This window comes from Trachypithecus francoisi, unplaced genomic scaffold, assembly GCF_009764315.1.
Source record: "Trachypithecus francoisi isolate TF-2019V2 unplaced genomic scaffold, Tfra_2.0 Lachesis_group20, whole genome shotgun sequence".
In the NCBI taxonomy this organism is placed as follows: Eukaryota; Metazoa; Chordata; class Mammalia; order Primates; family Cercopithecidae; genus Trachypithecus; species Trachypithecus francoisi.
In genome coordinates, this window is record NW_022681466.1 from 33901038 (window position 1) to 33924546 (window position 23509).

Here is a 23509-nt window from a genome sequence, read left to right on the forward strand (position 1 = left end):
GTGTAGTGGCACGATCATGGCTCACTGCACCTCAAATTCCTGACCTCAAGCAATCCTCCCACCTCAGCCTCCCAAGTAGCTGGGATTACAGGTACATACCACCATGACTGGCTTATCAAAAAAATTTATTTTTGTAGAGATTAAGGTCTTGCCATGTGATCTTGAACTCCTGGGCTCAAGAAGCCATCCTCCCCCAATAGTATTCCATCATGCTGGGATTAACAGGCATGAGCCACAGTGCCTAGCATCCCCAAACTAGTTTTTAAATGTAAAGCAATTCCAGTCAAAATACTTTGGAGGAGGATTAAATGTGCAAGAACTACCAATAACATTTTGAAAAACAAAAACAGAATAAACATATCCTATCATAGTATTAAAAACTATAAAACTACAGTAGTTAAAAAAAAGTGTTAGTATGGTAGAGGACATGACAAATACTGGGTTAAACAATACCAAATTGCTGTTTCTGTGTGTCCAAAACTTGAGTACTGGCAATTTCACTTATTTCAGCCTCTGAGTTCAAAAACAGAACCATGTTTGGGAATCTGCTCTATAATAAAGGATGGATTTCATATTGCATCATATTTCAAAAAACATGTTTCATTCATTTGGGGAAAACATCATTCCATTTACCTCACACAGCATCATATAAAATTAACTTCACATGAATTAATGACCTATATGCAAAAAAGTTAGAAAACAAAAAGTACCAGAAGAAATTAAGGGTTATTTTTATTAACTTGGGAGTTAAAAAGCCTTCTAAATAAAAATAATAAGACCCCCAATGCCATGAATATTATTAATACAGATGTCTAAGATAAAATTTTAAAACTCTGCAATCAGCAGGAAAAAAAGGTGGCAACGGGGAAGAGACAGCTGTCCCTTGGAATACGTGAGGGTTGGTTCCAGGACCCCTGCATATACCAAAATCCTCAACTGAAGTCCCACCGTAAGATCTGCAGAATCTGCCTATATGAAAGTTGGCCTTCCTATATGCAGGTTTGGCATCACCCGAATATTGTATTTTCAATCTTCCTCTGGTTGAAAACAATTCGAATATTAAGTGGATCTGTACAGTAGAAGAAGCCTGTGCTGTTCAAGGGTCAACTGTATCTGCAAAATATGTAACAAAGGCTTTCTGAGAAAGTTCACTCAAAAAGCTGTACTTTTGGTTTTAATATACCATTTGGTTTAATATACTATTTCCTTGAATAGCAGGTGAGGCCAAGTATCTTTTCATATTTTTATTGTACATTTGTATTTTTTATGTTAATGGCCTATTCATAACCTTTATTCATTCCACTAAATTGTCTTCCTTATATTAAGAGAATTCTATAAATTTTGCAATTATTTCCTCGCCAACCCATCTTTACTGGATTATTCACATCACTATCAAACATTAATACAGCCAATTTTAATAAACAACACACACAAAGAGAACCTAGAAACAGACCCTCATCTATATGGTCAAATGATTTAGACAATGGTGCTGAAACCATTCAATGAGGAAAGAAAAATCTTTTCAACAAATAGTGCTGGGAAAACTGGATATCCATGGGCAAGTCAGACCCTTCCCTGACACCATAAACAAAATTTAATTCCTAATGGATGAAAGACTAAAAGCAAGAACTAAAACTCTTGGAAGAAAACAGGAGAAAGCTTCATGACAATCGATTTGGCAATGTTTTCTTGGTTATGACACCAAAAGCACAGGGAACAAAAGGAAAAACACATAAAATGTGCTTCTTCAAATTAAAAACTTTGAATGTCAAATGACACAATCCACAGAGGGAAAAGGCAACCCCCCCACACTGGGAGAAAACATTTGCAAATCATGTAATTGATAAAAGATTAATATTTAAAATATATACAGAACTCCTAAAGTCAACTACAAATAAACAACTCAACCCAATTTTAAAATGGGTTTAATTCACAGAAGAAAAAAATTGAAGAGGACACAAAAAAGGACACCCCTGCCAACAAGAAACTATTGACCCCACACCTCCTCCAGTTTCTACCTACCTCATTGTCAAACTTCTTTTAAAGAAGTTGCGCATTTGCGCTCTGGTCCCTGACCTCATTCACTCTTCTGCTACACTACTCCACGGGTATGGTTCTTAAAAGGGCCACTTGGCCTCTTGCCTTGACACTTCTCAATGATATTTAACACAGGGGTAACCACTCTACTTCTTGAGATGCATTATTTTTGATTTTTGACATATTATCCCTTCTAGTTTTTCTCCTACCTTAATGATTGCTCTTTCAGCTTCCCTTGCTGGCCTCTCCTATTTATCAGACCTTTAAATGTTTAAGTGCCACAGAGTCAAAATTTTGCTTCTCCATTGAAACTCTCTCCAAACTTGACCTATTCAGTCCTCTGGATTTAAATAATATAAAATACTATTGACTCCCAACTGTTTATATCCAGCATTGACCTCTCTCTGAGTTTCAAACTTGTGTACCATTCGTGTGTCTATGACATTTTACTAGGATATCTAGCAGGTGTCTCAAATTTAACATGTTTAAAAAAGAATACCCAACTTTCTGCCCTTACCTCCTCCCAAGCCCCACAACCTGCTTCTTATCTGATTTGCTTCTCAATAAATAAGATACCACTGGCTACTAAGTTGCTTAGGCCAAAACTTAATCATAATTCTTAGTTTCTTACTTTTCCTAAAACTCTATTTAGGCTTTTTCAACTATGGTTCTGAGAAAGAACTCAGCCCTGCGGATCTAAGACTGGATTAACTTCCCTCCTATGCATCTAGAAGAGAACAGCACATCCTTAAGAGAACTAAGAAAGATGGAAACCTCAGTCAGAAAGGCTGCTGGCCTGTGAGTAAGTCCTCTATCCACTATTATAACTCCAGAAAATGCCATCATATTTCACACAAGATAATGTAATAGGCTGTTCCTGGTCTCACAGCTCCTGTCCTCAACCCTTTTCAGACCCTTCTCCACACAACAAGCAAAGTCATTTTGTAAAGTGTAAATCAGATTATAAACATCCCCTATTTTTATTCTCCAGAGGCTTCCTCCTTACATCATCAAACTTGAACTCCTTTTTGAGGTTTTACAAGACTCTCCCTGATCTAAATTCTGCCTACCTCTCTCTGACTTCATCTCCTGCTAGTCTCCTCTCTCTGCTTTCTTTGTCATACTGGTTTTCCTTCAATCCTTCAAATACACAAAATAAATACCGTGTCAGTGACTCTGCATTTTCCGTTCTGTTTACCCAGAACACTGCTTGCCTTAGATCTCTAAATAGCTGCCACCTTCCTAACCTTCAGGTCTCAGGTCAAGGGCTGCCTCCTCACAGAGACTTTCTCTGACTACCCCAAAAGAACATGTCTCATCTGCTCCTCCCATCCCACTCCTCGATTGTTTCCTTCACAGCACCTTTTACCCACTGAAATGATCTTGATTTCTTTACACATTTTAATGTCTGATTCCCATTACTAGAATACAAGATCTATGATGTTAAGAATTTTGTCGTGTTGATTGCCAAATACAGAGTAAACAATCAAGAAATGTTAGCTCTACTATATAGTAAAAATATACGGAATCAATTTTGGATGAGGAAAAAAGTCACATGTATTTGTAGTCTTAATTCACTGGAATAGAGGTATTTAAATATTATTCTTTTGAAAAAAACAGTCATCTAGTTTCCCAAATAACATGTGGAGAAATGACACTAGGAATATATTACTTACAGTTTCGTATGTAACAATTGGCAACTGATGACTCTGCCAGGAGTTCCATTCCCAAATCCTGTAATCTGCCAGAGTTTTCAGTTCCACATGCAGACAGAGCTGCCTGGTCAGCAGAAAAAAGGCTTGTCTGCATGTCTCCAGAAGTGGCAATGCTGCTTTTTATTTCTGAAAGTGTATTCTTTATATCAGTTTTCATACATCGAACTTCGGCCATTTGAGTTTTGAGTCTTTTTAGCATCTTTAAATCAGAGGGCACTCGCCACATTGCCTGCTGCTTCCTTTGGTCTTTATCTTTTCGAGAATATGATGCTTCAGAGAAATTGACAAGTCAACAAACGTTAATATTCATGAAATCATTTGTACATGAATATATGCAAATTTGATGTGTAAAATAAGCTAGGGCGCTTTACTTGATATCAACAATAAAACATGCACTAAATTCCGTTAATGAAAATAAAGATAAAGAATCCTAACTTATTCACACCTTCAGTTAGAATCTGAGTCACATCATACTCAAATTTGAATTACACATTTAATTCTAAAAGTTTAAAAGCTGCCCCACTGCCTTGTGCTTTCTTCTTTAAACTTCTCCACTTTTCTAAAACTTTCTGCAGAGCTTTTATTATGTTTATAACTGAAAAAAACGACAAAGAAAATCTAGAAGCCAAATACTTTGTTAAATCTGCCATATATAACATTATATTTAAAATATGTATTGCTGGCCAGGCGCAGTGGCTTACGCCTGTAATCCCAGCACTTCAGGAGACTGAGGTGAGAGAATTGCTTGAGGCCAGAAGTTCAACATCAGCCTGAGGAGCACAGTGACACCCTATCTGTACAAAAAAATTTTTTTTGATTAGCTAGGCTTGGCAATACCCTGACTGAACTTCCATTTCTGATAATTTTCTCAGAATTGTAAGCTTTCTGAAATACAGTCTGAATCTAACCACTTCTAAAATAAAACAATGGCTCTTCATGCCTACTATGAATAAATTCCTCTGGCTAGCATGTAAGTCCTTTCATAAAATGGACCCAACATGACTTTCTAGTTCTACTTACCACTGTATGTACCTTAAAATCTGGTTCAACTAGATTACCTGATACCTTTTAATACTCCTTTACATGGTTAAGAACATGAATTTGAAGTTAATCTGACAAATGTTCACTAAATATGTGTTGAAATAAATACACAGAAAAAAATAAACATCAAAACCTAAGCAGGCCAGGTGCAGTGGCTCACGCCTGTAATCCCAGCACACTCTGGGAGGCCGAGGCAGGTGGATCACTTGAGCTCAGGAGTTTTGAGACAAGCCTGGCCAACATGGTGAAACCTGTCTCTACAAAAAATTAGCTGGGATTACAAGGATTCACGCCTGTAATCCCAGCTACTCAGGTGGCTGAGGTACGAGAATCACCTGAACCCATGAAACGGAGGTTGCAGTGAGCTGTAATCCTGCCACTGCACTCTAGCCTGGGCAACAGAGTGAGACTCTGTCTCAAAAACAACAACTACAACAACAGCAAAAAACAAGCAAACAAAAAAGGACCCAAGCAAACCTTTTCAATAAAAAGAAAGTCCTATCTTTCTGCACACTAGCTTAGTAACATCCCTTCACTGAAAGGTATTTTCATTTGGCTTCTATGAGTGTTTCTCTTGGTTTTTCTCCTTTCTAAAAGCTCTTTATCTGGGTCATCTTCCTCACACTCAGTAAAAACAGATGTTCATCAGGATTGTGTTCCTGGCTCTCTTCTTTTAAAATACTCTCAAAATTCTTTTGCAATCTCACACCCTTGGTTTTAATTATCCAGTATCACCTCCAGAAAAATAACTATCTGTATTCCAGTTTTTTTTTTTTTTTTTTTGAGATGGAGTTTCACTCTTGTTGCCCAAGCTGGAGTGCTACGGTGCAATCTCAGCTTACTGCAACCTCCGACTCCCAGGTTCAAGCCATTTTCCTGCCTTAGCCTTCTAAGTAGCTGGGATTACAGGCACCTGCCACAATGGCGGGCTAATTTTTTGTATTTTTAGTAGAGATAGGGTTTCACCATGTTGGCTAGGCTGGTCTCAAACTCCTGACCTCAGGTGATACACCAGCCTCAGCCTCCCAAAGTGCTGAGATTACAGGAGTGAGCCACTGCACCTAGCCCCAGTTCTTAATTTTTAGCTGTCTACTGGTCCTAATTTGATGTCACACTGTTATGCGCAACTCAAGATGTTTAAATCCAAAACTTGCTTTTTCTTTTTTTTTTTTTTTTTTTTGAGACGGAGTCTCGCTCTGTCGCCCAGGCTGGAGTGCAATGGCCGGATCTCAGCTCACTGCAAGCTCCGTCCCCCGGGTTTACGCCATTCTCCTGCCTCAGCCTCCCAAGTAGCTGGGACTACAGGGGCCCGCCACCTCGCCCGGCTAGTTTTTTTGTATTTTTTAGTAGAGATGGGGTTTCACCGTGTTAGCCAGGATGGTCTCGATCTCCTGACCTCGTGATCCGCCCGTCTCGGCCTCCCAAAGTGCTGGGATTACAGGCTTGAGCCACCGCACCCGGCCCCAAAACTTGCTTTTTCTTTCTACTATTTTCCCCACCCTCATTATCATCAGCATTTTATCATCTATGTTTGAAATTCAGATAACCTCATTTATATTATTTCTACACAGAAAACTAGGTTTTTTTTTGTTTTTTTTTTTGAGACAGAGCCTGTATCTGTCGCCCAGGCTGGAATGCAGTGGTGCGATCTCAACTCACTGCAACCTCCGCCTCCCGGGTTCACTCCATTCTCCTGCTGAGTAGCTGGGACTACAGGCGCCTGCCACAACGCCCGGCTAATTTTCTGTGTCCTTGGTAGAGATGGGGTTTCACCGGGTTAGCCAGGATGGTCTCGATCTCCTGATCTCGTGATCCGCCCACCCTGGCCTCCCAAAGTGCTGGGATTACAAGCATGAGCCACTGTGCCCGGCCAAAAACTAGTTTTAAAAAGAAATCTTACTGTTTAGTTTGCATTTTTCCCAATGAGACTGAATATTTTCAAAAACATGATTTTACCTGTCTATAAAATATACCATTGTATGGTTATGCTGTAATTTATTCAGCTACAACTGTATTGTTGAATATTTTTAAACATCTGATTGTTTTCTCTTTGGAATATACTCCTCAAAGTGAAATTCCAGGTTTAAAGGATATAGGTATTTTAAAACTACTGCAAAATTGTCCTTCAAAAAGGTTAAACCAACTTAAATATCCACCTACGGAATCAGAACCTGTCTGTTTCACTGGGCCTTTGCAAACAACACTTGTCATTTAAGTAAAACTTTATATAAAGCATACTTGGCGCACACGTAAAAGGCAACTGTTTCATAACCTAAAGACAGTCTTTTAAACTGAGGATCCAGACTTTCAGGAAGTATATCTGGCTCCTAGGAATGAAGAAGCCTAAATAATCTGGGCTCCATGTCCCTACACCAGTAGAGGAGCTCTATTTCTGTTACTTACACAGAGGTTCTGCCTTGGACTTAGATTGAAAAATGAGTTCTCTTGCCTTAAAGCTGCATCAGAGTTCTAAATCAGAGTTCTAAATCATTGATTTGATGTATATAATACTATTGTTTAAGAAGGTCGAAAAATATTTGTCATATATTTTTGAATATACTGAATATACTTTGGAAAGCATTCCAACAAAATGGTTTTTAAAATGTAGTTTTTAAAGGCAAATCCTTAGTTGTCCAAAATGACTCTATCTCTGAGTTTAAAAAGCCCATGTTTGACTATACAAATCTCCACTTTATTATAGTAACACAAATGTAATTTCTATTTAACAAATAACCTTTGCACAGAAAGCATTGCTGCCAACTGGTGTACATTTTTAAGCTATTGAACATCGAAGAATGAGTAAGTCACCTTTTTCTATGTTCAATTTAGATACAGTTCCACTTGGAAGTAAGGGAATTCATGAAGCCTGACCAAAAAAAGTCCATTCACAAAGAAGATAACTGTATTTCATATGGATCAAACTATCAGGCAAAATCTGAGTAGCAAAATCATAAAAAACCTTCTTGTGGGCATTTTTACTTTGTTTTTGCACAAATCACCTTTGAACAGTAATTTAAAAATTAATTTGGTTGATATAAATGTCATTTTTAAGGTACACAATGAAAAACAGAAATATACCATGTTCCACACATAGCTGAAATACTTAAATGAAAATCCAAAAGTTCTTTTAGACAGCCACAGAAAAAGGAAATTATCACTGGTATTATTTTACCTGTGGGCTGCAGAAGTGAAGCAGGTGGGCGAGGTTGTAAGCCCCACAAATTTTCTATACTGCTCCGGTCCTTAAGGTCCAACAAATGTATTAAAATTAATGGATCAATGTCTAGTAAACTACTGGTAGCAGCAGAGCATAAATGTGTTCTTCTTGATATTCTACTACTGGAACCCACATAGCCATGGCTACTACCTGCAAAAGAGGTGTAGAAAATGTATGATATACATATCTGCACAAATTTAGCTATACTGAAATGAAAAAATGAACTGGTTAACATTATATGAATACTTGTCTATGGACCTATCTCTTGGGAGTTCAGGTTCATGATAAGAAGCAGAAAGAAGGACCCAGACGGCCAGAGAGTTGTACACTAGCACAGTGATTGAGTGGTGGCCTCATTAGTACTTAGAATTCAGAAGCAAGCACCAACCCCATCCTGAGCCCTAGAAAAAAACAGATGACAATGTGTACAATGTGCACAATCGGAGGGATGAGGGGTGAGGGTGAGGAGGAGATTATATCCTGTGACCACCTGGTTTTAGACGAAAGAAGACAAATTCCCATACTATAACAGATTACAGAGTATTAGACACCAAAATAGGAATCTCCTCCAAGTCTCTGGACAGCAAAATGTACAGGTCATGACGGTTTGGTAGACTTTTTCCACTTTGATTAAATAATGGGGTACAATTTGAAGTTTTCAGACTGTCATGTTAATGATTGATGCATATTACAGACATCTGTAAGCAGATATTATGCCTATAGCCCTATACTGGACTATGCTCTTTAAGCCAAGAAAAGCATCTGACTTTTCTCTAGCACCTAGTTATAATACATAGCAAATACCAGGTATGGAAATGTTGCTTAAAACTGACCTTCTTCAATAAAGCTGTTTAAATATATTCTAAAGAGAATATTTTTAAAAATGCTACATGTAAGAAAGTAGATAATATAAAATATTAAAAAGTCAGGTTCTGACTACCCATGAGTATTTCAGAGAGATCCAGAAGGATATAACTTAGGAGGAAAGCTCCATTATTCAGAAGCTTCAAGCCAATTAATAATTTATGCTTTTCACATCCTCATGTTCTCACTGTCTCCCACTTCTACCTCCTCTTCTAAGGATTATTATCTCACTGACAGTTTTTCTTCCCAGCCTCCGTAAACAATGCAATTCCTATTAAATAACAGAAAACAATTTCCCCTTCACATTGAACAAAAACAAAAACAAAACACTTTGTTTTTTTTTTTGAGATACAGTCTCACTGTTGTCCAGGTTGGAGTGCAGTAGCCCAATCTCCGCTCATAGCAACCTCCACCTCCCGAGTTCAAGCGATTCTCCTACCTCAGACTCCCGTGGCGGAGACTACAGACATGCGCCACCACACCCGGCTAATTTTTGTATTTTCAGTAGAGATGGGGTTTCACCGATGGTCTGGATCTCCTGACCTAGTGATCCACCCGCCTCAGCCTCCCAAAGTGCTGGGATTACAGGCGTGAGTCACCACACCCAGCTGAAAACTGTTTTTACCTCTTTTACTAAGGAATTCCCAAATTGGGTTGTATGTCAGTCAGCTGAAGGAGATTTTAAAATTACATCCTAGATATACTGAATAAGAACACTGGGGGGTAAGAGGCTGGGTGCAATGGCTCACGCCTGTTATCCCAGCACTTTGGGAGGCTGAGGTGTGTGGATCACCTGAGGTCAGGAGTTCGAGACCAGCCTTGCCAACATGGAGAAACCCCATCTCCACTAAAAATACAAAAAAATAGCCAGGTGTGGTGTCAGGCACCTGTAATCCCAGCTACTCGGGAGGTTGAGGCAGAAGAATTGCTTGAACCTGAGAGGCAGAGGTTACAGTGAGCCAAGATCACACCACTGCACTCTAGTGTGAGTGACAGAGTAAGGCTCCATCTCAAAAAAAAAAAAAAAGGATACGGGCGTGAGATCCAGGACTTATTACCAAAAAGCTAGTCAGACTATTCTTACGTATAGTAAGCCCAGTAGCCCAGTGAATAGAGTTTACTGCCCTAATATCTGGTTCTCCTTTAAAAATGGAAGTTGCTCATTCTTCCATGTTAAATGCACTTACAGTAGAGAAAGCAGCGTCTCCTGTTTCTCACTGCTTTTTCAGGCCATTATTCTCACCACTGAACAATAACTTTTTTACTCCCACTGTGGGTATGACCTTTGGCTACTCCCCTTTCAAATGTTCTCACCTTTCTCTTTTTTTTTTTTTTTTGAGACACAGTCTCGCCTCCCAGGTTCAAGTGATTCTCCTGCCTCAGCCTCCCTCGTAGCTGGGATTACAGGCATGCGGCACCACGCCCGGCTAATTCTGTATTTTTAGTAGAGATGGGGGTTTCTCCATGTTGGTCAGGCTGGTCTTAGAACTCCCGACCTCAGGTGATCAGCCCGCCTCGGCCTCCCAAAGTGCTGGGATTAGAGGCAGGGACCAGTGTGCCCGGCCTATGTTCTCACCTTTTTACCCACTATCACATTTCCCCACAGGCATCAAAGACTTTGGGTTGGCATCGATTTCAGTTTCTCTCTTTCCAAGCTATTCTGTGTGTCTCATATATAAATGTACAGCCCAATGAATACTCACAAAGTGATCACAACCAGATGAAGAAATAGATCACCAGTACCCCAGAACCCCCTCCTATGCCTCCTCAAATTGCTCACTACTCCTACTCTACAAAAGTAATGTTCATCCTAACTTAAATTACAGATTGGTTTTGCCTGTTTGTATTTATGTAAAAGTAGTAACAGAGTATGCTCTTACGCTCTTCTTTGGTCAACATTCATGAGATTCATCTATATGGCTGTATATAGGAGTAGCTTATTCATTTTCTTAAAAAAAAATTTTAATATTCTTTTTAAATATTTTTCTTTTCTTTTCTTTTTTTTTTGAGACAGAGTCTTGCTTTGTCACCCAGGCTGGAATACAGTGGTGCAATCTTGGCTCATCGCAACTTCCACCTCCCAGGTTCAAATGAATCTTATGCCTCAGCCTCCCGAGTAGCTGGGATTACAGGTATGCGTCATCTCACCCAGCTAATTTTTTCTATTTTTAGTAGAAATCAGGTTTTGCCATATTGGCCAGGCTGGTCTTGAACTCCTGGCCTCAAGTGACCCACATGACTCAGCCTCCTAAAGTGCTGGGACTACAGGCATGAGCCACTGCCTCATTTTCATTATTACTGTGCAGCATCAGTTTATTAATATATCCAATTTATTTCTCTATTCTATTGGAAAACAATTTGGGTTGCTTCTAGCTTTTGGCTATTAAGAATAAAGCTATGCAGCCAGGCACAGTGGCTCACGCCTGTAATCCCAGCACTTTCAGAGGCCGAGGCAGGTGGATCACGAGGTCAGGAGTTCAAGACCAGCCTGGCCACGATGGTGAAACCCCATCTCTACTAAAAATACAAAAATTAGCCAGCCGTGGTGGAGGGCGCCTATAATCCCAGTTACTTGGGAGGCTGGGGTAGAACTGCTTGAACCTAGGAGGCAGAGGTTGCAGTGAGCTGAGATCACGCCACTGCATTCCAGCTTGGGTGACAGAGCAAGATTCAAAAAAAAAACAAAAAAAACTATGCTTCTGAAGTTCACACAGAAAAAAAAAACCTCATAAAAAGACAAATGGATCAGTGGCAGGTTCTTCCCCATTTGTGCCAAGCGGTATGAATCTTGCTAAAATGTCACACTGATATACTTGAGTTCATTACAGCATACTGCCTGTATGCATTATCATGACACTCAAGGCCCTATTACAGTCTAGTCCTAAACTACCTTTCCAGAATATTCTACATTTTCACATCCTTTATTTTGTTATAAATTACATACTGATATTTACAATCATAAAATCTTGTAATGATCAGTGGTGGATTTTCATTTAAAAATTATGCTCATTCATTTTTCTAACATCTGTGGGCCAGGTGCAATAGCTCACGCCTGTAATCCCAACACTTTGGGAGGCTGAGGCAGGAGGGTTAATTGAGGCCAGGAGTTGGAGACCAGCCAGGGCAAGAGAGAAAGACTCCGTCTCTACAAAAAATAATTAGTTGGGTGTGGTGGCATCTGCAGACGTCTTCTTATGAGAACTGCTTTTAGTTTATTCAGTTATTTGAATTTAAGTGAAAGATAATTTATGTTAAAAACAATTTGTGCTGAGAAGGTTGTAAATATTCTAATCCAGATTACTGGCTCACTGAATCCAGTGAGTAGGAAAATATCAGTTTGTATTTGCTGGTTGTGTGTGTGTGCGCGCGCGCGTGTGTGTGTTAAGAGACAGGGTCTTGCTCTGTCACCCACGCTGGAGTACGGTGGTGCAATCATGGCTCACTGTACCCTCGAACTCCTAGGCTCAAGCGATCCTCTTGCCAGGCTCCCAAGTAGCCAGGACTACAGCCACTTGAGTCAGTAAATATTTCTTGTTTCAAGCTATCTCCTTAATATGGTCTATAAAAGGAGATTATTAAGTAAAAATTTAACTTTATACCTAGCTTTTATATAAGCCCAACCATCTCCTATTTAACGCATAACATCATAATTCTTTAGATGACATAACTTTTTAGTCAGTTGTGTAGTTCTAAAACATTAACCAGGCCTGGCACAGTGGCTCACATCTGTAATCCCAGCGCTTTGGGAGGCAGAGGTGGGTGGATCACTTGAGGTCAGGAGTTTGAGACCAGCTGGCCAGCATGGTGAAACCCCATCTCTACTAAAAATACAAAAAAGTTAGCCGGGAATGGTGATGCATGCCTGTAGTCCCAGCTATCTGGTAGGCTGAGGTAGGAGAATGGCCTGAACCCGGGAGGCAGAGGTTGCAGTGAGCCGAGATCGTGCCATTGCACTCCACCCTGGGCAACAGAGCAAGACTCTGTCTCAAAAAACAAAATAACACATAAACCATTCGATGCTTGAAATGGACCTTCATAATAAGCATATAACAAAAAAGCATTTCCACACTCTGCCCACTGTCACCCCGATCTAGCTTTTTTATTGCCTTGGTTTAAAAAGCTTTTTATTGGCCGGGCGTGGTGGCTCACGCCTGGAATCCCAGTACTTTGGAAGGTCGAGGAGGGCAGATTACGAGGTCAGGAGATCAAGATCATCCTGGCTAACACAGTGAAACCCCGTCTCTGCTAAAAATACAAAAAATTAGCTGGGCGTCGTGGCGGGCGCCTGTAGTCCCAGCTACACGGGAGGCTGAGGCAGCAGAATGGTGAGAACCCACGAGGCAGAGCTTGCAGTGAGCCAAGATCATGCCACTGCACTCCACCCTGGGCTACGGAGCGAGACGCCATCTCAAAAGAAAAAAAAAAAGCTTTTTATTTGAGTATAGTTTGAGGTTTACAGGAAAGGTAAAAATACAGACAGTTTCTGTAAAACCCAGACCCAATTTCCCCAATGTTAATACCTTTCATTACTATGGTATATTTGTGACAACTAATGAACCAATACTGATATATTATTAACTAAATCCTATTGAGATTTTAGTAGTTTTCCCCTAATGTTCTTTTTCTGTTCAGAGTCTCACCTAGAGTATTGAAATACATTTAGTTGCTCCTGTCTTTTTAGACTCTCTGGTCTATGACAGTCTCTCAGATTTTCTTTATATCTGAAAAGTATGTCAAATATTTTGTAGAATGTTCCTCAGTTAAGGGTACGACTTTTTCCCTCATGATTAGATTGTCTGTGGGTTTTTAGAGAGGGAAGATACTACAGATATAAAGTACCATTCTCAACATATCAACATGTTTAACTTATCACTTAAAATACTATCAACATGCTATCAACATGACCTATCACTTATAATACTAAATTTAATCACCCGGTAGGTAATGTTTGCCAAGTTTCTCTACTTTGAAGTTGTTTCCCCCTTTTGAAACTGTACTCTTCAGAAGCAAGTAATTAAGCATAGCCTACATTTAAGGAGTAGAAGTTATATTTCATCTCCTTGAGGAGGGAGTATTTAAATAATTTGGAATTCTTTTGTATGCATACTGTCATATTCTAGCTAATTGTTCATAAATCCACTCACCTTTAGGTTATAAATTACTTAGTGTTGTATTTTCCAGGTAGGCATGATATTTAACAAATTTGTGCCAAATATATAAATTTCCCAAAGCATATAATAAAAATAAACTAGTTGATTATTATGTCTTCAACATCTAGAATACAGTGCCTGAATTACTAAAGAACATTCACAATTATAACACAGGCTCCATTAAGAACAGGGATATCTTGTTATTCAATATTTTCATAATTGTATCTCTAAATAGTAAAACTGTACACAGTTCAAGTGCTCAGTAAATATTTGATGAATATATAATTCAAAAATGTAAACTTTCTTTACCCTAAGTGTATATAAATGTTATATACAAGAATATCCCTACCACACAGTTTAAGAGAGGAAAGAATGGACCTAACTAAAAGAAAACACACAAAGCTGAAAAGTCAGTCAGTCAGTAAGACCTAATGCTATGCCAGACAAGGATTAAGTCACATGCTCCCTATACTTAAAGAATAAACTACATTCTAACTGCAAACAGGGTTTCTTCTTTTTTCTAGAAGCTAAGCAAGCGCTAGCCTCAAGATAAGCAATATTGAAACAATTGCAGCTTACTGACTGCCAGATGCTGCCTGTTCTACAAGCCATAACTACAGCGCTTTCATTGGACAAAAGACTGATTTCAGCAACTTTCTCCTGTTAAGAGTCGCCAACCATGGACTGGTTCTGGCCCGTATACAGAGGTTGAGCATTGAGTGCCTTTGTGTTGTTGGTTTTACCTTTTGACAACAGGGCCTAATTGTAATGCATTTAAATGTTCAGTCCCCAGTTCAAAGTAAACACGAAATGCATGTAACATGCATGTTTGTCTACTATGCATGCATGTGTTCCCCTCTTCATGATATTCATAGCTCCTCCTATACCCTGTTGAATCCATTTAGTCGTACTTGGCCAACTTATTCAGTATCAATTCCTATGTTACCCTTTCCTCCTGCAAAGTGCCTGCTTTTAGTCTTTCCCAGAGACTATACTTTACAGCTTGTCAGGATGGCCAGTCTTTATAAGAATTAAAGCTTTCTCTCTAAATTTGTAGATCTTGTGATTCTTTGAAGTTCCTCCTGACTAAAGAATGACACAGAGAAATGAGAGAAGTAAGACTAAGGAAACAAACAGGAATCCAGACATAAAGGAATTTATGTGCCATGTTAACAAGTTTGGACTTTATCCTATAATAAATATAATCCTTAAGAGTTTTTAAGTAGAGAAATAACATGATCAGATATTATTTTTCATTATTTTTATTTCTTTTTCTGAGACAGGGTCTCATTCTGTTGCCTAGGCTGGAGTACAGTGGTGCTATCTCAGCTTACTGCAGGCTCCGCTTTCTGGCTCAGGTGATCCTCCCACCTCAGCCTCCCAAATAGCTGGGACCACAGGCAGCAATTTTGCCACCACATCTGGCTAATTTTTTTGTATTTTTTGTAGAGACAGGGTTTCACCACGTTGCCCAGGCTGGTCTCAAACTCCTGGACTCAAGCGACGCACCCACATCAGCCTCCCAAAGTGCTGATATTACAGGTGTGAGTCACCAAGCCTGGCAGAGAAGTAACACGATTAGATATTAATCAGAAAGAAAAAAACACCCTTATTCTGAATCCATGCTATAAAAATGGATTCATGCTGTAAAAACAGAGGGGAACAATAATAAATACAAAGAACCCAGGTGAAAGGCTGTTGTGAAAGACAGAGGCCTAGACTAGAAATGGCAAAGGAGTGGGAGTATCAAATGAATTTACGCACAATTTAGGAGACAGAACCAACAGATCTTGGTAATACACTAAAGGTAAACTTTTAGGGAGAGGAAGAAGTAAAGAATGTGCAGCACTATCAGTCAGGGTAGCTACTGCTGACAGGCAGGCTGGCAGATGAAAAGACAGTAATTTGTGTTTGGGAGGTGCTGAGTCACACCAAGACATGGGTTTGGAAATTACTGAAAAGACAAAGGCTAAAGAAAGAACTTGAAGAGTAATCAGCATATAGATAGTAACTGAAATACAGGTGTGGATACGATTACCCAGGATTAAAGTCAGGAGCAGAAAGAATATACGGCTTAGGCTGGAGTTGAAATGGTGAGGATTAGTATTTAAGAAATCTTTAGTTATCCAAGCATATTAAGACTATGCCAGTGTCGGCCAGGCGCAGTGGCTCATGCCTGTAATCCCAGCACTTTGGGAGGCCAAGGCCGGCGGATCACGAGGTCAGGAGATTGAGACCATCCTGGCTAACACGGTGAAACCCCGTCTTCACTAAAAATACAAAAAGTTCTCTGGGCGTGGTGGCGGGTGCGTGTAGTCCTAGCTACTCCGGAGGCTGAGGCAGGAGAATGCCGTGAGCCTGGGAGGCGGAGCTTGCAGTGAGCCGAGATCGCACCACTGTACTCCAGCCTGGGCAACAGAGCGAGATCCCGTCTCAAAAAAAAAAAAAAAAAAAACAAGAATATGCCAGTGTTCACACTGAGGAGAACATGGGTAAAACAGAAACAGTAGAAAGCTAACTTTTAATTATTCTAGCCAAGATTCACTACTTAATTAAATAGATCTGAGAACACACAAAAAAGTACTCATTATATAAGTCAGTTCCTCCCAGGAGAAGCAGTGTAGTTTGGGAGAAAAATGCTGGGTCCACAAACCCAGGACAATCTGGAGTTCTAGTCTGGTTGTACTAACAACCAGCTATATGACCAGGCAACTAAAAACCGTAAAATGAGCTCTTTAAGATCCTTTGTAAGTCTAAGAGTCAATTATTCCATTGAGATCATTCTATAGTCCAGGAAGATATACAAATAAGACTTTATATCAGAAAGAACAGTATAAATTATAAGCATGGGATACAGACAAAACTGGGGATTCCATTACTCTCATTTACTAAATTGCTAAAAGTTGGCAAGTTGCTGTAATTTCTCTATCCATCAGTGAATGTACCACCAGAATTTTATTAATATAAGGTATATAAAGTGCTTCTCACAGTGCCTGGTACATAAGAACATTTTCCAAATGGTAGCTATTATTATTAAGTATCTTCAGTAATAAACTCTAAAAAATCCATATTACAAGATATAGCACTTCCAACACCACGAACCATGTACAAGCAGTGGCTACCACCTATTTAAAATATAATAGTCAGAGAAGAGCAGGGAGAAAATAGAATGGCTTGGAGGCAGTGGGTGATCTCATTACCTGCAGGTCCTGCAGCTGCATCTTCCATGAGTTCTCCCTCTTCTAATTCCATGTTGTTATATTCCACATCATTCTCTCCAGACCTAAGAGTATACAAAATCCATCACTCATATAGAGCGATACAATAAACGTTTTTCACACCTCAACAAATTTTATGATATGCAGATTTTTCTGTGAAATAAGATATTTCTAAATACAAAAAGGAGAAAGATTTTTTGTCATTATCCAAATTTAAGTAGCGGTAATGTTATTGTTTAAACAACCTTCAAAAAATATCGGCCAGGTACGGTGGCTCACGCCTATAATCCCAGCACTTTGGGAGGCTGAGGCGGGCGTATCACAAGGTCAGGAGATCGAGACCATCCTGGCTAACACAGTGAAATTCCCGTCTCTACTAAAAATACTAAAAATTAGCTGGGCTTGGTGGCGGACACCTGTAGTCCCAGCTACTCAGGAGGCTGAATCAGGAGAATGGCGTGAACCCAGGAGGCGGAGCTTGCAGTGAGCCAAGATTGCGCCACTGCACTCCAGCCTGGGCGACAGAGCGAGACTCCATCTCAAAAAAAAAAGGAAAAAAAAAAATCAGCCAGTTCTTCTTACAGAGCTAAGAAAAAAAAAGGAATTAAAAAAATATATATCAAGGCCAGGTGCAGTGGCTCACACCTGAAATCCCAGCACTTTGGGAGGCTAAGGTGGGCGGATCACCTGAGGTCAGGATTTCGAGACCAGCCTGGCCAAAATGGCAAAACCCTGTCTCTCCTAAAAATACAAAAATTAGCTGGGTGTTGTGGTGGGCGCCTGTAATCCCAGCTCCTCAGGAGGCTGAGGCAGGAGAATCAGTTGAACCTGGGAGGTGGAGGTTGCAGTGAGCCAAGATTGCACTACCGCACTCCAGCCTGGGCAACAGAGCGAGACTCTGTCTCAAGAAGGACAGGACAGGACAGGACAGGACAGGACAGGACAGGAAAGGAAGATTAAAAAAAAAGAACTGTGTCAGGCAAAAAAAAAAAAAAGAAATAAATGAAACACTAATAAATCTAAGAACCACTGTGAGAAGAAATTACAGCTTCAGAGAACTGGTAGCTTAATGGTAATAAATTAGGCTTAAAATACTACATTTTAACATCCAAAAACAAAGGCCCAAATTACTGTATATGACTAAATACTATTTTTCCAAAAATAAAATTTCAGAAAAGAGGGTATTGACTAGGCCATACAAAGTCTCTCATATTAAAAAACACTATTACTTTATTTTAAACAACAAAGTACTATTTGAAACAGTACCAATCAATGATAGTCTTGGATATTTAAGGAAATCTCAAGATAAGCATCCAGCTTGACAATGTAAGGAGCTCTGTAGATCTGCTTGTTAGTCAAACTGGTGACAATTATTTTAAAAACAACCACTTAACGACTCTGGAATGGTCCCAAGGGTATACAGCAAATGAAGAAACATCTACTCAAAAAAATCTATAAAACCTGGGTAAGACACAAGTGGGTATCCGCAGGATTTGAACCAAGACCACTTCGCTTCCTAACCTGGCGTTACAGAAATTCCCCTCCAGATTGGTGCAGTGAAGAACATAGGCCTCTCACTTCCCAAGCTTCCAAGAGGAGGGCTATATTCCTGGGAGTGGCAAGATATCTCCATTTCTCATTCTGCCCCCAGCTACCTATTGCTGATGCTATAGTACAGGCACACACGGCCAAGATGTGGAGACTCCCTTCTGCTGAGACCCACTTGTGGAATAGAGGCTCTACTTGGATGCAGCATGATGAGAATACTGGGGCCCAGATCATCCCTGCCCCAGCTTATTCATAAGGTGGAGGTCCCAAGCCTGAAAAGGAAAGAACTAAGGCTGCTGTCCCCAACATCCTGTTAGCTCAGCTTCTAAAGTAAGAGAGGTATACTTTTATCCTCACTGTAACTTCAAAGTTTTGGCTCAGAGATTTTGCCTACGGAGAGAAGCAGAGACACATACAACACTCAGAGAAACATACAACACTATTAACAGCATCAACAAAATACAGTTGGCCTTCTATATCTGTGGGCTCTGCATCTGCGCATTCAACCAACTGTGGATCAAAAATATTTTTTAAGGCCTGGTACGGTGGTTCATGCCTGTAATCCCAGCACCTGGGGAAGCCGAGGCTGGAGACTGCTTGAGCCTAGGAGTTCGGGGCCAGCCTAGAACAACATAGTAAGGCCATAGTGAGACCCCGTCTCTACAAAAAATTAAAAAATTAGTCAGGTGTGTTGGCACGCACCTGTAGTCCTAGCTACTTGGAAAACCGAAGTGGGAGGATCACTTGAGCCCAGGAGGTCAAGGTTGCAGTGAGCCGTGATCACAACACCACTGCACTCCAGCTTGGGTGACAGGGCAAGACCCTGTCTCAAAAAATAAAGTTGGCCAGGTGCGGGGGCTCACGTCTGTAATCCCAGCACTTTGGGAGGCCGAGGCAGGTGGATCACCTGAGACCAGGAGTTTGAAACCAGCTTGGCCAACATGGCAAAACCCTGTCTCTACTAAAAATACAAAAAATTAGTCAGGCGTGGTGGCAGGTGTGTATAATCCCAGCTACTCAGCAGGCTGAGGCAGGAAAACCGCCTGAACCCGGGAGGTGGAGGCTGCAGTGAGCTGAGATTGTGCCATTGTGCTCCAGCCTGGGCGAGAAGAGCGAAACTCCATCTCAAAAAAAATAAATAGAACAAAACAAAATAAAGCCATGCACAGACTTCTTCCCCTTGTCATTATTCTGTATACTATAGAGCATAACAACATAGCATTTACATTGTATTAGGTATTATAAGTAATCTAGAAATGATTTAAAGTATAGGGAAGGATGTGTATAGGTTATATGCAACTACTCTGCCATTTTATATAAGAGACTTGAGCATCCTAAGATTTTAGTATCCAAGGAGGAGTCCTAGAACCAATACCGCAAGGATACTGAGGGACAACTGTACTAGCAAACAGAATCCAGCAACATATAAAAAGAATCGTGAGCCAAGCGTGATGATGCACACCAGTAGTCCTAGCTACTAGGAAGGCTGAAGCAGGTGGATCACTTGAGGCCAGAGTTCAAGGTTACAGGGAGCTATAATCATGCCACAGTACTCCAGCCTGGCCACACCACAAAGCAAGATTTTCTTAGAAAAAAAAAAAAATTTCTGGGTGTGGTGGCTCACACCTGTAATCCCAGCACTTTGGCAGGCCAAGGCAGGCAGATCACGAGGTCAGGAGATCGAGACCATCCTGGCTAACACGGTGAAACCCCATCTCTATTAAAAATACAAAAAAAACTTAGCCAGGCCAGGTGGTGGGAGCCTGTAGTCCCAGCTACTCGGGAGGCTGAGGCAGGAGAATGGTGTGAATCGGGAGGCAGAGCTTGCAGAGAGTGGATATCGCACCACTGCACTCCAGCCTGGGTGACAGAGAGAGACACCGTCTCAAATTAAAAAAAAAAAAGGACGGCCAGGCAAGGTGGATCACACTTGTAATTCCAGCACTTTGGGAGGACGAGACAGTGGGTCACGAGGTCAGGTGTTTGAGACCAGCCTGACCAACATAGTGAAACCTCGTCTCTACTAAAAATACAAAACATTAGCCAGGCGTGGTGGTGGGTGCCTATAATCCCAGCTACTCAGGAGGCTGAGACAGGAGAATTGCTTGAACCTGGGAGGCGGAGGTTGCAGTGAACCGAGATCATGTCATTGCACTTCAGCCTGGGTGACAGTGCGAGACTCTGTCTCAAAAAAAAAAATTACACACTATGACCAAGTGGGATGTGTCCCAGGAAGGCAAGCTTGGTTTAAAAATCCAAAAATCACCAGGCGCAGTGGCTCACACCTGTAATTGCAGCACTTTGGGAGGCTGAGGTGGGCAGATCACCTGAAGTCAGGAGTTCAAGACCAGCCTGGCCAACGCGGTGAAATCCCATCTCCACTAAAAATACAAAAAAATAGCCAGGCGTGGTGGTACGTGCCTGTAATCCTTGCTACTGGGGAGGCTGAGGTGGAAGGATCAGTTGAACCCAGGAGGTGGAGGTTGCAGTGAGCCAAGATCGTGACACTGCCTGCCAGCCTGGGTGACAGAGCAAGACTCCGTCTCAAAAAAAAAAATTTATCCACATTAATGATATTCATTAATTAGTTCATCAATAGGGCAGAAGGGAAAGCTCTCCCTTAAATTGCAACTAATGAATAAGAAATAATGGAATTAGAAAAACACCACTTGGCAATCAAGACAATAACCTTTTTCAAGCAACACTCATCAAGGGGTGTCAAAATCTATAGGAAAAAGTAGGAAGAAAAATACGATATTTACAGTCCCATACACAAGATACTTATTAATTATAAAGGAAAAAGTAGTAATTTTGGAGTGCAGAAATCTGGCGGATGCTACCTCAACCAAGTGATCAAAATTAACCACAAGTAATGGGACATATTGACATCATGCTCCACTCCCATATGATGCAGTGAAAAGGATACATTATCATTTCCATAGTATCCCTGCCAAAACTGTGTAATCTCTATCTAATCACGAGGAAACTTCAGACTAATCCAAATTGAGGGACTTTCTACAAAATAAACCATTCTATATTTCTCAAAAAGTATTAGTCATGAAAAACAATTTTTTTTTTTTTGAGACAGTCTTGCTCTGTGGCCCAGGCTGGAGTGCAGTGGTGCGATCTTGGCTCACTGCAAGCTCCGCCTCCTGGGTTCATGCCATTCTCCTGCCTCAGCCTCCCGAGTAGCTGGGACTATAGGCACCCGCCACTACGCCCGACTAATTTCTTTTTGTATTTTTAGTAGAGACGGGGTTTCACCGTGTTAGCCAGGACGGTCTCGATCTCCTGACCTCGTGATCCACCTGCCTTGGTCTCCCAAAGTGCTGGGATTACAGGTGTGAACCACCGCGCCCAGCCGAAAAACAAATTTTTTAAAAAGTAACCCAGACTGAAGATAACTAAATCAATTTAACAACTAAATGCAATGTGATCCTGACAAAGGACATTACTGGCAAATTTTCAGAAGGTTACAGTATTACATTAATGTTAATTTCCAGATCTTGGTAACTATTCTATAGTTATGTAAGAATATCCGGCCGGGCGCGGTGGCTCAAGCCTGTAATCCCAGCACTTTGGGAGGCCGAGACGGGCGGATCACGAGGTCAGGAGATCGAGACCATCCTGGCTAATACGGTGAAACCCGTCTCTACTAAAAAATACAAAAACTAGCCGGGCGAGGTGGCGGGCGCCTGTAGTCCCAGCTACTCGGAGGCTGAGGCAGGAGAATGGCGGAAACCGGGAGGCGGAGCTTGCAGTGAGCTGAGATCCGGCCACTGCACTCCAGTCCGGGCGACAGAGCGAGACTCCGCCTCAAAAAAAAAAACAAAAAAAAAACAAAAAAAAAAAAAAAAAAAAAAAAAAAGAATATCCTTATTTTTAGAAAATAGACAATGAGAAGTATATTCAATCTCAAGTGTTTCAGAAAAAAATATATACAGAGAAACATAAAGCAAAATATTAATAGTGAATGAATCTGTGTGAAGGAAATATGGAATTCTGAGCTTTTCTTAGGCATAAAATAATTTCAAAATTCAAATTTAAAAGTTAAAACAAAAACAAAAATTATTGGCTAAGAGCCCAGAGATTAGAGGGAGAAAACTGGCTATTGATTCAGTCTTTCAAAAAAGTGCTGAATGTCCCTACTTTTAAGTGTGAGTTAGTTAATATGCTTCTAATTACCACTTAAATGCTTTACAGTAGTAAAGTGGGACACTCACATAGTTTCTTCATCAATATCATTTTCTTCTGTATTACTTGTTGCTGTGGAACTAGCAGAGGAACTGCTGCCGTCTAGCTGATTTACTTCATCCTCATAAACAAGATCCAGATCCAGATCTCCATCTGAAAGCTCGTGCTAGATCAATGGCAAGAAAACAAGACATCTATTCCAAATGTTTCTACTCAGTTGATCACCCCATCCACCCCATAAACCAAGCACCAAAGAATAATATAGTTATCAAAAATCTATTTTCTGCTTCCATGCCTCAGCTGCTGAGCCCTGTAGAGAAAAATCACACAACCACACTGATATCATTTTACTAACTTATGCGTGCCGCCTTCAGCTGGGCCCTCAGTGTGACTGGAATCCTTCACATATTCCACATCAGCTTCCTCACAGAGCTGTATTTCAAACCATCACTCCTCAGTTCTACCTAATTTTACCATTATCAAGGTCATTAATTAACATTGTCACCTATCTGCACAGAAAAAAAA

General features: G+C 40.5%; 1 protein-coding gene across 9 annotated transcripts in view; it reads right to left on the reverse strand.

The window, feature by feature from the left end:
• The window catches only part of TRIM37 (tripartite motif containing 37), a 128095-nt gene that overhangs the window by 43470 nt on the left and 61116 nt on the right, over window positions 1–23509 (reverse strand). For all 9 annotated transcript variants that reach the window (XM_033183683.1, XM_033183685.1, XM_033183681.1 and 6 more), the window contains 4 exons: window positions 23014–23150; window positions 17225–17307; window positions 7966–8160; window positions 3714–4022 (listed from right to left, as the gene is read on the reverse strand). In XM_033183683.1, coding sequence (XP_033039574.1) covers window positions 3714–4022; window positions 7966–8160; window positions 17225–17307; window positions 23014–23150 — 724 coding nt within the window. The remainder of the gene's footprint in view (window positions 1–3713; window positions 4023–7965; window positions 8161–17224; window positions 17308–23013; window positions 23151–23509) is intronic.